Genomic DNA, 15,233 nt, shown 5'->3' with positions numbered 1-15,233 from the left:
CTTTATGGAACAATCATTATCAAGAGCATTTTTGTTTGTTCTAAATATACAGTGAATATACAGTTGGGACCAAAAGTTTAAAAACTAAACCTGGAAACAAACACTTTTAGGATTAAATTGTAAAAATTTCTAGGCCACTAATATAATAAGCAAAGTTTTGGGCATTGATCAGGTGAACTCTGTCAGATGTTTTTGCTTCCACTTGCTCTTTGAATCATTTTAAAATCATTCAAATCATGCATGATCATCAGAACTGAAGGCATGAACAAAGACTTACCAGCAGTGCTCAGTGTAGTGTATGTACTGTACCTAATAACCTATTAGAAGGACTGACTTACAATTAAGACTGACATCAAATAAAGGGTTTTATACTGCTGCGCTCAACATGATTTGTTTGTACTTGCATATAATCTTTGAACCTGAGCCTGAAGGCAGGATATTGACACATGATCAGGGAGCTGCAGTTAATTATTCATCCCCACTATCAGCTCTGCACTCTCACTACATTAAGTTGCCTGAAAGGCTGTAAGAATTAGGCTACATTAGATTCACATAAATGTTTGTGGATATTAATTGTAACTTTGTGATGTAAAATCTGTTACAAAATCTGTCTGAAATTGAGCAAAGTTTATATGTAAGCAATAAGGTACGAGAGACTGTGCTGTATCGTGAATAAGTCACGGCTGAAGGGCGTTGTTAGGCACGACGTGAAGCGGATTGCCTGCATCCCCTTAAGCTGTGACTTACAGATTTTAGCTTTTATAAAACGGTTACCACACAATACAAATATTAAAGCCAAAAAATATGTATCAATGCAACTTTCATGAAGTAAAATCACTAAAAGTCTATAATAAAATAGTCCCTGACCGTGAACAGCAACAGAAGTTACATTATTATGCCATTAGATGGCAGAAAAGACTGTCTCTATGAGTTTGTCAGTCAGTAGTGAAGACTTTTATATTGAAAAGACTGAATTGTTGTGAACACGGAACAAGACGCAACTGACAAATGCTTTGACTAGCGCTGTCAGTCACAGGAAAACCCCTTAACTGTTAAAAGGACAAGATATTGCAGCAGACATTTAAACATTTTTTATTATGAACATAGGACTGACCTGAAGGAAAATGCTAAATCTGAATGCAGGTAATAAACTCGCTCAATCTATCTCTTTCTCACAATACTCTTCTACATAATACAGTAAGCTTCAATGAACAATATAATCTGAGAACAAACTGTTTACGTTGCTATGAGAGGTTGCTAAGGGTGTTGTGTAGTGATACACAGAACCGTTGGGTGAAGCGGTCATAGCTGTGTTTTAACGTGAATAAAATCATTGATTTAATCAAAATCAAGGACAGGAAAAAGTCTTTTAAGTCCTGTAAGTTGCGAGGTGGGGCCTCCATGGATCGGACTTGTTTGCTCAGCACATCCCACATGCTCGATTGGATTGAGATCTGGGGAATTTGGAGGCCAACACCTCAAACTCATTATTGTGCTCCTCAAACCATTCCTGAAGCATTTTTTCTTTGTGGCAGGGCGCATTATCCTGCAGCAAGAGGCCACAGCCACCAGGGAATACTGTTTCCATGAAAGAGTGTACATAGAATCATTTGAGTGTACAAATGCATCGCTTCGCTTCAGAAGGCATTTATTAACCCCCCAGAGCCATGATGTGGAATACGTTTTGCTTTGGATGGATGCACTTTCTTGAGCTTTATACTCGTTGGTCCCGTTCACTGCCATTATAAAGCTTAGATGCGTCAGGATATTTATTAATATAACTCTGATTATGTTCATCTGAAAGAAGAAAGTCATATACACCTAGAATGGCTTGAGGGTGAGTAAAGCTTGGGGTAATTTTCATTTGAAAGTGAACTAATCCTTTAATATCTTTAAAGAAGCCTTGCACTTGCAGAATCATTGTTTCAAATGACTTATTTATCATGAAATATCATAGGAACATTACTTTAGATCAGCCACATACAGTTTCAATGTGTGGTTGTTAGTACAATCATTATATTGTTGTACAAAATATGTGATGCAGGTTTCATTGTGGTTCTACACATACATACATCACTGTAACAGGACTAGAGAGAATAGCATTATCATTGAACAAAATCTGAAATTTATTGATGAAATAATCAAATCAAAGGAAAAATTTAGCTACAAAAAAGAGAGAGAAACTACAGTACAGTAAATGTAAACTGCATTGTTCCTCACTGCACTTCTGTTTCCATCAGCCCTATCTTGTGGATTTGGCCACAGGTTTTCATTAGCTAAACATCTTGGTAAGAACCTTCTGGCATTGGTGAATCCAGGCCTGACACCGTGATGTCATTGGACGCATCATCCATGGCCTGGAGAAGAGTGACTTGTTTTTGAGGGTGCCTATCTTTTACCTTCCACCTCCATGTGGAGAAAAATTCCTCAATCGGGTTAAAGAAAGGGTAGTATAGGAGTACATAGGGTGATACATTGAGGATCAGCCAAAAACCATGCTTGCACCATTTTAGCTTGGTGAAACTGAACATTATCCCATCAGCTCTATAGACCTGATTTAGCTCATTAAGGAAGGTTACAAGGAAGCTCGCATTACGAGGTCTGCATCCTACCACACAAACTTCCGATATAGACGCACTCATGGTGATATTGGCTCCACGTTGTCCAGGTACTCGATGGTCATCCTCTGGCCAATTCAATTCTGACCTCTCCTCTTTGCCTTGGCTAACTTTGACCACCACAAATTCCTTGTCTTCCACCTCTCACTGCTGGCTCCAACATAGCGATAACAGTGGTTATCGCTATGTTGAGTGGGATACCAGTCACCAATCACCTGTCATGATTTGGCAGTAACTTGTTAAAACCACAAAAGCTATTACAAGGGCCATCTTGCATACAGTAATGTCAAATCTGAAAATGTGGTCTGTAAAAGTGGTACCTGGGACCATAAACAGTGGTCCCAGTGGAAATATTACATCAATAGATAATGTAGTCCAATTGGGTCATGTTCTATGGTAAATGGTGTCAGTTGATCTTGTTATCCTAAAACATTCATGATCTAAATATGGAATATTGTTCGTCAGTTTCCATAAAAACTATGCAGCAATGCATAGTGTAATGCAGTAGTAATGTAATGCAACAGGTACTTATCATTTTGAGCAGTTGTATCAATTGATAGTTAAATCATTGTAATGAAATGAATAGACAGTCATCTCAGATGTAATGTGTGAATTCCATTTTGAAATAGTAATACTTTGATGTTAAGTTTAGTCATTTTGAACAGGTGATTTTAGTTCAATAAACAATTGATCTTAGGTTTATGTGTATTGTATCAAAGCAACTGGAAAAAGTGTTAAGAGTTTTGAAAAATTACATGTAGGTTCTGATATTAGTGCAAAAATGATTAAAATTAAAGCGATGTCTGTTGCCCTCATGTGGTTCTGAAAGGAAACACAACCACTTCCCACCAGCCACCCACTTAATGTGAATGAAATATCCATCCAATGGCACAAACTCAGAGATCCACTTGGTCAACTTACTGAGGTATACGCTGCACAATGGTGTCGCTTTTTACAACGTCGGACACATGACGGTAATTAATATGATTAGCCTTTTGCTTGACTACATTATCAAACAGCTGCTAATAATGTGTTGCTAATGTTACACAAACCATGTTCCCGCTCACGAGACAGTGGTCTTCTTAAAATCAGTATCCTTAGGCCACATCCACATGAAGCCAGAGCTTTCCCTATCTGATCTTTTTGCCTCGTTCTAAAAAAAAAATCCGTAAACATGGCGTTGTCTCAAGAAATATCTGCGTACACACAAAACCACTGAAACCGTCTCAAAAAGATGTAGTATACATGCCAGACCAGTATGTGGTGCTGTAATTCTGCCACAGAGATACACTAAAAACGGAGAAGAAGACTTGAAGAATGCAGGTCGAGGGGTCGAGACGTGGGGTGATAACATCATCGTTTCACAAAATATACGGATTGGCTGGACACATGAAAACGCAAGGGTGCCATTTTCAGATTTATCCACTCTTGGACCTGGTTTAAAAAAAAAAGGCTCCCAAAATGCCGGATCCGTCTGGACAAAACACCAATATGATACAAAATTTTTACATTTGCAGCTAAACGCATCTCCATGTGGACGGGCTCTTAGAAACACTTTAAACACCTTAGAACGTTAGTAGAGAAAGGCATATAGTTCATCATAACATCATTATATACATCACACACCCACTATATTGCTAAATCTACCCGATTTTTTAAATAAACAAAAATATACTGGGATGGCTTGAGACTCCTGCTTCAGAGCACTCATGGTTAAAAAGATATGCTAAAGCCTGCCGGCACGTTGATGTGATTGGTTACACGGTAGTTTGTGACGTCACAGACACCAGCGTCTTTTTTTCGCTGCAGTTTTAAATAGAAAATACTCAGCAATGATGTTGACTTATGAATTTGCACATGATTTGTCTTAAAGCATATTTAAAACACCACATAGACATATAAACAACAATAAAACTTGATTTTCACCACAGGGGGACTTTAATATTTTATATTATTTTATTTGTTGATATTCCTCTCTTTAGATCAGACTTCTCTACAAGATATTATCTGTACTGTAAAGGACAATGATCATCAGGAGCCTCTATCCAGGTGTCCTGAAGTCCCCAATGGACAGTCCAGTCCGTCAGCAAGTGTGAGTGCGCCACATCTGCTGAAACAGCTAGACTGTGCTGAGATCATGAGGATCGAGGGTGAGTTTACTGTCAAAACTCAAAATATTATTTTAGGTGTACATGTATAAACAAAAGTGTGTTGTACAAAATGCAGCCATAGCACTTCTTTTAGCTTAATTTTTGAATCACCATTTAGCTTCTTTTTTTTTAAGCAGTTTAACTAATCAATTACTATAATTATGTTTTAATAGACCACATTTGCTGGAAAAATGCCATCAGAAATAAGATGAGGGAAGGAGGATTCAGTGCCGACTTTGAAGGGATCTGTCGCGAGGACGGCCTTCAGGTGGTTGTGAAATTCGCACCGAAGATGCCATACATTAGTCTTGTAAGTAGACTGTGCTCTGTGTCATCTCGTCTCATCACTGTTTGCTATTTATAACATCTTAGATTAATGTAAATCACAGAGAACAAATATTTCAATAGAGAAACAGAATGGCCTAAATCCTTATTTGAGGAACTGCTTCCAACTAACCATCATAAAAACTCTTTCTTCTAGCCTGACCTTCCCAGACCAGTTTCTCTTGAGTTGGCCCTGACACTCATTGCCAATCAAGGTCCCAGCTGTCATCACATCATAGAGCTGCTGGACTGGCAGGACAATCCAGACCATTATATAATGGTCTTAGAGCGTCCCTCGTCCTGCGTGAACATGCACAGCTTTTGGCAGGATCATGGCAACCTCTTCAGTGAGGAGTTCACAAATCATTTCATGTGGTGATTGATGCCACTGCCTTCTGCATTTCTCGGGGGGTGTTCCATTGGGACATCAAGATGCCCACCTCTAAAGTTAATACTGAGACCCTGGAAGTCAAATTGATTGATTTCAGGTGTGGGGACCTCCTGAAAAGTTCTTCCTACAACACTTACTCTGGTATGTATTGTCTCTTAAACGTTTTGCACCATAAGACATGACACACTAAAGCTCTTTCAGACGAGAAGAAAACCCAATAATAATTTTCAGAGACTGAAATGCCATTTCAGTCAGAGTAGAGAAAACATGCAGTGGTAAAGCAAACTTATACATGTGACAAACTCTTTCCTCCAGGAACAGAAATGTACTGTCCTCCAGAGTATTTTGAGAAGGACGAGTACCATGGGAAGCAGGCAACGGTGTGGTCGCTGGGGGTGCTGCTGTTTGCTTTGATCACCATCCTTTTCCCAGACAGCAGCAATATCAGTTTGATGGACGCTGATGTATGGTTCCAGCAGGGCTTCTCAGATGGTGAGAACTTCATTACAACAAAAAAAAGGACAATTGCAATTCTGTGGCTTCAAAAAAGATGGCTTTATGGATAAGGCAGAAATTGTTTTACAGCTTAGAGAGCAGATGTGAAGCTGAAGACAATAACAATCAGACATCTCTCCCATCTTACTGCACAGAATGCTGCTGTTTTATTTGGGGTTGCCTGAAGAGCGACCCAGAGCAGAGGCTTCATCTGGAGGAGATGCTGTTCCATGAATGGTTCAAGGTTCTGAGTCTAAGACAAGCCAAAATAATTTTGAAGATATATTGGCATTTGGGTGGTTTATTTTTTGGTTTGGTTTGATGCTCTGATTATCACATCAGCTTCCTTACTTTACCATTCAGCACCAGCTGCAGTGATCATATAGTCAATCCTCATAAACAGCACAGATAACAAGTTGTATTTTTAAATCTTATGAACTATGTTTGTCTAATTTCTACAATTTCCAATTCTGTTCCAGGCCCCCCTGTAAAAGTCACGGAGAAGAGGGTCAGCCTTGTGTCTGGCAGGCTGAAACGAGTCGCCCCTCCATCCCTCCAGCCTTAGTGTCTTGCGGGGCTGGCAGGCCTTGGTTGCGTCTGGCGCCTCGGCTTGAGGTGGTAGTTTTAGCGTCTTGCGGAACTACTCGCTTAGGGATGTGTATTGTAAATAGTTTAGTTCCTGCGATGGTTTCTCAGCTCTGTGTAACAGCAGCTTCAGTTGCACAGCTTTCTCAGAGGTTCCTGACATGACCGACCAGGTCACACTGTAGCCCGTCATGTCCACCACAAAGGTTTCTCTCATGACGGCTGCCAAAGTCGTTCCAGCCAAGGACTCCCCAGTGTTTGCTGTCGCAGCCTCAGCCAGAGCTGGTGTCCAAGGCTGCTCCAGCCCCAAAGCACATCTCTCAACTTCTTGGCCCAGAGTTTCCTGCTAAAGCTGCTGTGGTTCTGGCAGGCTGACACAAGTGGCCCCTCCATCACTCCAGCCTTAGCATCTTGCGGGGCTGGCAGGCCTTGGTTGCGTCTGGCACCTTGGCTTGAGGTGGTAGTTTTAGCGTCTTGCAGAACTACTCGCTTAGGGATGTGTATTTTAAATAGTTTAGTTTTAGTTAGTTAAGATAGTTAAGTACTGCATCATTCAATCATATTTTTTAAAAAATGGAGTCACTCAGAGCTCACTGTCAAGCCCATGCCACAGGTTCCTTGCACTGCTGCCCCGGAGGTTCTTGCTACTGGCGTCCAGGTCCCAGAGATCCATGTCAAAGAGGCATCAGAGGTTTCAGTCATGGTCCCAGCCACATAGTTCCTATTCTCAGTTGCCTTGGGCCTAGACATCCTGTCAGAGCAGCTCCAGAAATCCCTGTGAAGGCCACCCTAAAGGGTCCTGATCCTGCTGCTCCAGAAGAAGGATGGAGAGGTCATATAACAGGTCCCTGTCTCAACCTGGAGGTTCCTGCTATGGTTCCACAGCTCTGTGTAACAGCAGCTTCAGCTGCACAGCTTCCCAGAGGTTCTGGACATGACCGGGTCACACTGATGCCCGTCATGTCCACCACAAAGGTTTCTCTCATGACGGCTACCAAAGAAGTTCCAGCCAAGGCAGTGTTTGCTGTTGCAGCCTCAGCCAGAGCTGGTGTCCAAGGCTGCTCCAGTCCCAAAGCTCATCTCAACCTCCTTGGCCCGAGAGTTTCCTGCTAAAGCTGCTCTGGTTCTTGCAGTTTCTGCCCTGACTGCTCTTGATCCTCTCACAGTGTTTCTTGTCACTGGTGTGATTCCTCCATAAATATATTACACCTGTATACCACATTAAAACACAGTGTTTGTGAAAATACGTGTGGCCCTCCATTTAGCTTTGAATGCAGATCTGACTTGTTTCTCAAACTATGTGTAAACTGGGGTCTAATTCCTCACAGTTTTGGACTGAACAAGAATTTCCTCCCTCAGAATCAGACAGGGCTGTAGCATGAGTCTCTCGCTATTCAATATATAGTAGTCAACATTTGAAGTGGATCAAAAAAGTTTATCATAGTTGTCCTAAGAACTAAGTTGTCCTAAGAAGAAGGTTTTAGGACAACTTTGATGAAAGGTTTTGATCCACTTCAAATGTTGACTACTGTATATTCATATCACTGAACTATACATGTACACCATTTACCAGAATACATCTTTAAAAGTTGCAACATCAATGCTCGACATTCAAAACACTGGTGATCAGGGCCACTGCTGGCCAAATGGGTGCTCTAAGCAGCATAAAATACAAACTAAAATGATACATATTAAATAGGAACTAAAGATTATTTTTGGTAATCGAGTAAGCGGTTGATTATTTTTATGATTAATCGAGTAACAGCCTTTAAAATGACTTAAAATACAGGTCTATAACAATGAGTCAATAATGCTTGGTTCAAAGTAAGTATCAAAAGCAAGTAATTATATGGTTTTATTATTGAACAACACTGTTAAAATACATAATGTAATACACAATATAAACGATCAACTTATGTACATTATAACAAATGCCTGCAGAGATCGCCAATGGCCTGGTGACTGTTATTGTTACACTTTACAGCATGATCAAAGACTTATTTAATATTGGCTAAACAACATTTAATTAAAATGTCCACTTAATCTTTAATATTTGGCCAATTCTTTGTGATAGAAATCAGAAATGCTATAGCCACTGTAATTTCTTGAACAAAAACATCATCAAAACATGCAAACTCAGAGCAAGGGTTTGAACTTACTGATGATTATCCTGTGTTAGCATACAGGTTTATAAATGATAGCACTATGCTATGCTATATTATGATTTTTAAATTATTTTAAATATCGTGCAGCCTTAGAAAACGGTCTAAAAATTGAGTTTATGGATTTTCGCCCGTGGAATGCACCACTTTATTTTATTTTTTTATTCGAGCTCTCGAATTTAATCGAGAAACCATGACAGACAGCCCTACAAATATGCAATTCATAGCACAAGATAACTGAAATAACATGACATAAATTGCATCAGTATCAAATCAGGCAAATGCGTTGGTGGTGGTCAAATTAAAGCCAAAAATATAAAGTTTCATGTGTTTGTGACTATACCTGAAAGTGATGCGCGGGATTCATCATGGGCTTTTTTTCTTTTTCGCTTCTCAGCACCAGACTGCTGTGGCCTGTTACATGAAGCTACTACAAGCTAGTTGAACAAACTCTGAGTTTCAGAGTAGGTTTGGAGTTGACAAATCCAGATAAATCCAACCTGGTTCAGATCAGGGTCAACTGTTGCACAACGCTCGGTATAAACTTTCTCTGTCAGCCAATCACACGGAACAAAGAGAACGTCAGTTTGATTCACTTCTCGCGAGAGAGCCACGCAATTCATGTCTCTTCCGAAGATTAAGAGATCGTTATGAAAAATATGAAATTAAACGCATTTACAAAGCAGGAATAAACACTGATGCAGTGAAAGTTTGAGAAGGCAGCTGAAAGAAAATATCTGACTATATCAATGCATGTGAATCAAACAAATAGACCAAATAATTAATATAGTTTCACAAAGAGCTCAAAAGAATAAATGTAAGCTTAATCTGTTTAAAAGCTTTATATATTATGCATGTATTATATTTATTTTAATTTAAAAGCAAAGTTTAATATTGTTAATTAATATAATAGGCCTAATTATATGAATATGTCATGAATTATTCATAATTTTAATTTATTTAATATAAATATAATGAATAATTAACAGCAAATGCTGAGCAATTTTGTCTCTAAAATGTTTTCACTATAAACTGATTTAATTTGAAGCGAGAGATACAGGGGGAGTGGCTTTATTGCATCAGATACGTGTCACTTTACTCACAGCTGATTGGTCGAGTTTGTGTTTGTGATCTCTAACTCAGAATAAAACCTGCTCCGGAGCAGGTTAGCATGAAGCGTAAATTACCATAGCAGTGAACCCCGCTAAAAACCAATCCACCTTCATAAGCCCAAAAAAAAACAGACTTTGCTCAAACTAATCTTGAACTTACCTGGGTAGCAACTAAAACCGGCTTTGTGCAACAGGCCACTGTTGTCTTTTCCCGGGCATTGTCGATCACTTATGATCATTTGCAGCTACACCCCCCCCGCCCCCCAATTATATTTATGTTAATGTTAATATTAATATAGAATTATTATTATTATTTTGAGCAACATAGATGGTGTGTCAGTGCTGGTCCTCGCTTCTAGATGGCGCTGTCGGACAACATGATTCATTTATAAACATTTGCACGTGCTGTGAGTCTCTCAACTCAACCCTAGTTTTACTTCACAAAACTTTAAAAATAAGCGGAGATTTTGAAATAAAATGTACTTTGACGGTAATGTAAACACATTTTACAAAAAATAGGAGCAGCAAAAATCTCGAATGAACACAGAACACACGAACGCAAAATGAACAGCCTGTGGATGGGTAACGTGAGTTCTACAGATATAAACAGCTTCTCTCTATACGTATTCTATGGCTTGTTTATATTTGGTACACGTATAAACGAGAACATGACACTAAAAGTATCATGCAGTAAAGTTTGTGATGTCTGTGTTAATAGCTGGAGCCATACATGGATGAAGAGTTCATACACAGAGCTTTTGCTCATATGGGAGAAACAGTGATGAGAGTCAGACTGATCCGAGACAAAATAACAGGGTGAAGAATACTATACTGAAGAATGTCTGTCTGTCTATCTATCTATCTATCTATCTATCTATCTATCTATCTATCTATCTATCCATCCATCCATCCATCCATCCATCCATCCATCCATCTCACTAAGTGTCAGGATGTTGTTGATCTCTCCAGAGAAACGGCAGGATATGGCTTTGTGGAGCTGATAGATGAGACATCAGTAGAGAGATGCCTCCGCAAAGTGAATGGAAAACCTTTACCTGGTGCCACTCCTGTAATCATTCACAATTTACTATACTCTAACTTGAAGTGATGACCAGTTCATATGTAAAATGAGGCTGCAGAACATTTCATACAATAAGACTGTTCTATCATAACCTTACATTATAATGCAATCTTTACAGCCAAAGAGGTTCAAGTTGAGTCGTACCACTTACGGGAAACATGGCGAAAGCCGGTAAGAAATCCATTTTTTCTTTTTATGAGTAGAATACCGTACTATGTTTTGAAATATCTTTTGAAATGACTGGTGCAATATAGTGCTGCAAGCAACTAACTATTCGAAGAACATGCTATGTGGACAGAAAGAAGTGAAGCTTGGATGAAAATATATCAACATATTCTGTTTGTGGAGGATGAATATAGAATAGTGTTCAACATAATCAGCTTCAATAAACCTACAAACAGTTAAAATCTGACATGCAGCTTCCAAAAGCTTTTGAGCTCAGGTTTAATTTTAGTATATTTTGTATCTATTGTTCTGAACATGTTTTGCTTTTTATTATTTGCCAATTTAAAGCAAAATAATTGCTGTGTAATACATTATATCATCCATTAAGTATCCTGAGGTTTAGTCATTTACAGTTCTCAGGAATATCCCAGTCAGTCAGGGATTATCAGAATGGAAATATCCTGTGCAGTCAGGAAGTGGTCAACAGTATATAACCACAGGTGAAAATAGAGTTCAGACAATTAAGTGAAAGTTAATGAACTGCTATAGATGTGGTAACTTAGGAGAACTCCACGTGATTCTTAGCCTTAAATGATCCATTAAAACAGATGTTCTCAGCACTAGCTTATTGCTATTCCCTACAGCTCTACGTTCTCCCTCTTTGTGTCGGATCTCACCCCGGACGTGGATGATGGCATGTTATATGAGTTCTTTAATTTTCATTTTTCATCTTGCTGCAGTGGAAAGATAGTTCTGGACAGCAGTGGATACTCAAAGTGAGACCTGATGATTAAGTTCCTGTCAAATGTTTTCCTCTTCATTCCTGTACATTCCTGTCCTTCTGCTGATTCCTGTTGTTTGTAGGTGCTGTGGCTTTGTGAGCTTTGAGAGCGAGAGAGAGCAGAGACAGGCTCTGGCAGAACTCCAGGGTGCTTCTGGACTCGGGAAGAAACCTTTACGCCTCAGTCTGGCTGCAAATAAACTGTGAGTATTTGTTATGATAGGAAATTATGTGATGAGGTTGCATTTGTTTCTCTTTCCTTGTTCATCTGAACACAGACTTTGCCTTTGGTTAAAAAAAAACAAAAAAACACTACCATTCAAAAGTTTTATTCAAATAATTAAAACTTTTATTCAGTAAGAACACATCAAATTCCTCAAAAGTGATAGTAAAGACATTTATAATGCTACGAAAGATTTCTATTTCAAATAAATGCTGTTCTTTTGAACTTTTTGTTTGTCAAAAAATGTATCACTGACCATGGTTTCCACAAAAATATCTATTTTTAACATAAGAAATGTTTCTTGAGCATCAAATCAGAGTATTAGAATGATTTATGAAGGATCATGTGACACTGAAGACTAGAGTAATAATGCTGAAAATTCAGCTTTGCCATCACAGGAAAAAAATACAATATATTATTATTATTATTTTGTTACAATACATTTTACAGTATATGTGACCCTGGACCACAAAACCAGTCATAAGGGTCAATTTTTTTAAACTGAGATTTATACATCACCTGAAAGCCGAATAAATAAGCTTTCCATTGATGTATGGTTTGTTATATGAATATGGAAAATATAAAAATATGGAATCTGAGGGTGCAAAAAAAATCAAAATATTGAGAAAATTGCCTTTAAAGTTGTCCAAATTAAGTCCTTAGCAATGCATATCCACTCACAAAAATACATTTTTGATATATTTATGGTAGGAAAATGTCTTCATAGAACATGATATTTACTTAATATCCTTATGATTTTTGCCATAAAAGAAAAATTGATCATTTTGACCCATACAATGTATTGTTGGCTATTGCTACAAATATACCCGTGCGACAAATGACTGGTTTTGTGGTCCAGGGTCACATATTACAATAGAAAGCAGGTATTTAAATTTGATTTCACAATATTACTGTTTTTACTGTATTTTTGATCAAATAAATGCAGCCTCAGTGAATGTAAGACTTCTTTCTATAACCTCACTGACCCCAAACCTTTGAACGGTATATAAAAAGAAGCATTACTCAGTATAAAGTGTAGTAAGGTATCATTATTGTCCATATCAAAAGTGGCTTACATGTCAACATTTATTAAATTAGCATTTTGATCAAATCCTAAACCTCAAGTACTATATAAACAATGCTGTTATCACAAAAAAGTTGACATTAATGCGTCTAATCCTTCCCTCCACTAGGAAGAAGAAAGAGTCGCCTGAAAACAAAAATTGGCAATTTCATGCAGACAACTACAACATCAATAACTCATATCTGAACCAGTACTATTACCCACAATACTCCAGCAATTCATCTACATATGTCTGGAACTATGATTACAACTACTTAAATCATTCCCAAAACATCGTACAGGTAGATGTGATTTTATTTGTGCACAATTTTTCAGGACATACCAAATGTGCCTTAATCAATCAGACTGAATTCTATCCCTTTCTTTTTTATCAGATGGTGTTATATTCAGTATTTTGTTTTCCTTGGTGTCTAATAAATTTGTTTTTGAAATCGCAGGGTGAAGAGATGGAAGATGATGACCTAGAGTGTATGTTTTTATTTGCATATTGGACATGTTACCTAACTTTATTTTATTTATTTCTTTATTTATTTTACTCAGTAATTCCACAAAAGCAACACAGCTTTTAATTGTGACCTGGTGTCATCAAAATTACACTTTACACTATATAAAAGCCTTGATTTCAGCACATGGGGTGTCTTACACTTGTATCTTGTTTCTCTGTGTTGCAGATCCAGACTCTGAAATAAATGTGATGGAGGCAAATGAGAGATTTATGGACCAGAGTGAGGAACTTTACAGTGCTCTGATGGATTGTTTCTTCCAGCCTCCTGAATCATGGGACGGGGTCACCTGTAGTGTTACATGTTACCTACCAGAACCAATTTATCAACATGAGGATATGGACTGAGTATATGTACTCTTGTTTGTTCACATTTACTATTTGGTTGTATTACAAAGAACCCATTATTAGGGTAACCGATGATGTAGATGAAATAATTAAATAATTAATACCATTAGTTGATTTTTTTTTTTTTTTTAAGAATGCAGCTTATGCAATACTGTATGTGATTTATCATGTCACTGTAGAAGTGTATAATTGAAATTAATTCATGTTTGTTTGTTTTGCCATGTTCTTTTGGTGGGAAGTGTACAATAAACAATGAGATTAGTAAAATAAATAACTGAAATAAGTTTTGGTTTGAACAGCAATTTCTTGTTTTTTCCATTAAAAGAGGGTTTAAAGCATTACATATTTTGTCCATCTAGCGTTATGCATATAATGATAACAAAGCTAGCTAGTTTGGGACCAAAATTGATTTGTACTCATTCACTCACTCATTTATTTATTCATTCACTTATTACAGCTCAAGTACAGTGTATACAACAAAAACATGTTGGCTATAAGAAAAAAAATAGGGATTTTTTTGTAGGCCAACCCGGAAGTTAGCGGTGCACGGGTTCCCTCGAACGAAAGCCTATGCATTTTTCCCATAGACTTCTGGAAAATCGCAAAAAAATAAGCTCTGTGTTTAACAAAGGGTTATAACACTTACACGTTTTTGTCTATCAAGATAATCTTTACAAGTTAACACAACATTTATACATTTTGAAGCCTAAATAAAGTTGTCAGATGTAAAAAGCTAACAGTAGGCTATAAACGGACTACAGCACACCATGGCTGCAGATCAACATCACCACCACCAAGCTTCCTCAAACTTATTTAGAAAACAACTTTATTTAAAAACATGCTCACTGATTATGATCTGCGCTGTGTATGAATACTTAACCACTTTTTCATGAGAAATAAATGTCCTGTTTGTCATGATGACGTCTAAAGTCCCCGCCAAAGGAAGTAGTCCCATTTAGCAACTTGTTAGCAACCGCCGTTTTTAAGACACAATAAAGGTTTAATCACAAGCGGGTTATAACTGGTGTGTTTTATGTCATAGATCAAAACGTGAAAATATTTAGAGGCTTTGTTAACCACAGACCTTATTTCAGGCGATTTAACAAAAACCAAAACCTATAGACTTTAGGGCGATGGAATCGGAAGTCCTAAAATGCTAACTCGCTTCGGGTTTTGCCTACAAAAACACGTCATCCCTGAGGTACTCTATAC

The 15,233-nt window shown here is 37.9% G+C and overlaps 1 protein-coding gene across 5 annotated transcripts; it reads left to right on the top strand.

Annotated features, from left to right (window-relative positions):
• The first annotated feature begins 8,024 nt into the window (after positions 1–8,024).
• On the top strand, positions 8,025–14,305 carry trnau1apa (tRNA selenocysteine 1 associated protein 1a). Of its 5 annotated transcripts, XM_051872576.1 has the most exons (10): positions 10,154–10,244; positions 10,357–10,424; positions 10,556–10,653; positions 10,807–10,906; positions 11,037–11,089; positions 11,728–11,859; positions 11,948–12,067; positions 13,281–13,452; positions 13,609–13,639; positions 13,843–14,305. In XM_051872576.1, exons 2-10 carry the CDS (start codon positions 10,401–10,403, stop codon positions 14,019–14,021), a joined length of 909 nt encoding a protein of 302 aa, XP_051728536.1. In that variant the 5' UTR covers positions 10,154–10,244; positions 10,357–10,400; the 3' UTR covers positions 14,022–14,305. The 5 variants fall into 5 exon arrangements, with proteins under 5 accessions (XP_051728540.1, XP_051728538.1, XP_051728535.1 ...); XM_051872578.1 differs by having other exon boundaries at positions 8,027–10,424; positions 11,824–11,859; XM_051872575.1 differs by having other exon boundaries at positions 8,032–10,424.
• Positions 14,306–15,233: the final 928 nt, after the last annotated feature.

The sequence above is a fragment of the Ctenopharyngodon idella genome, chromosome 19, assembly GCF_019924925.1.
Source record: "Ctenopharyngodon idella isolate HZGC_01 chromosome 19, HZGC01, whole genome shotgun sequence".
NCBI classification, from domain to species: domain Eukaryota; kingdom Metazoa; phylum Chordata; class Actinopteri; order Cypriniformes; family Xenocyprididae; genus Ctenopharyngodon; species Ctenopharyngodon idella.
The sequence above is the reverse complement of the archived record's forward strand: the minus strand, read 5'-3'. Positions and strand labels throughout refer to the sequence as shown.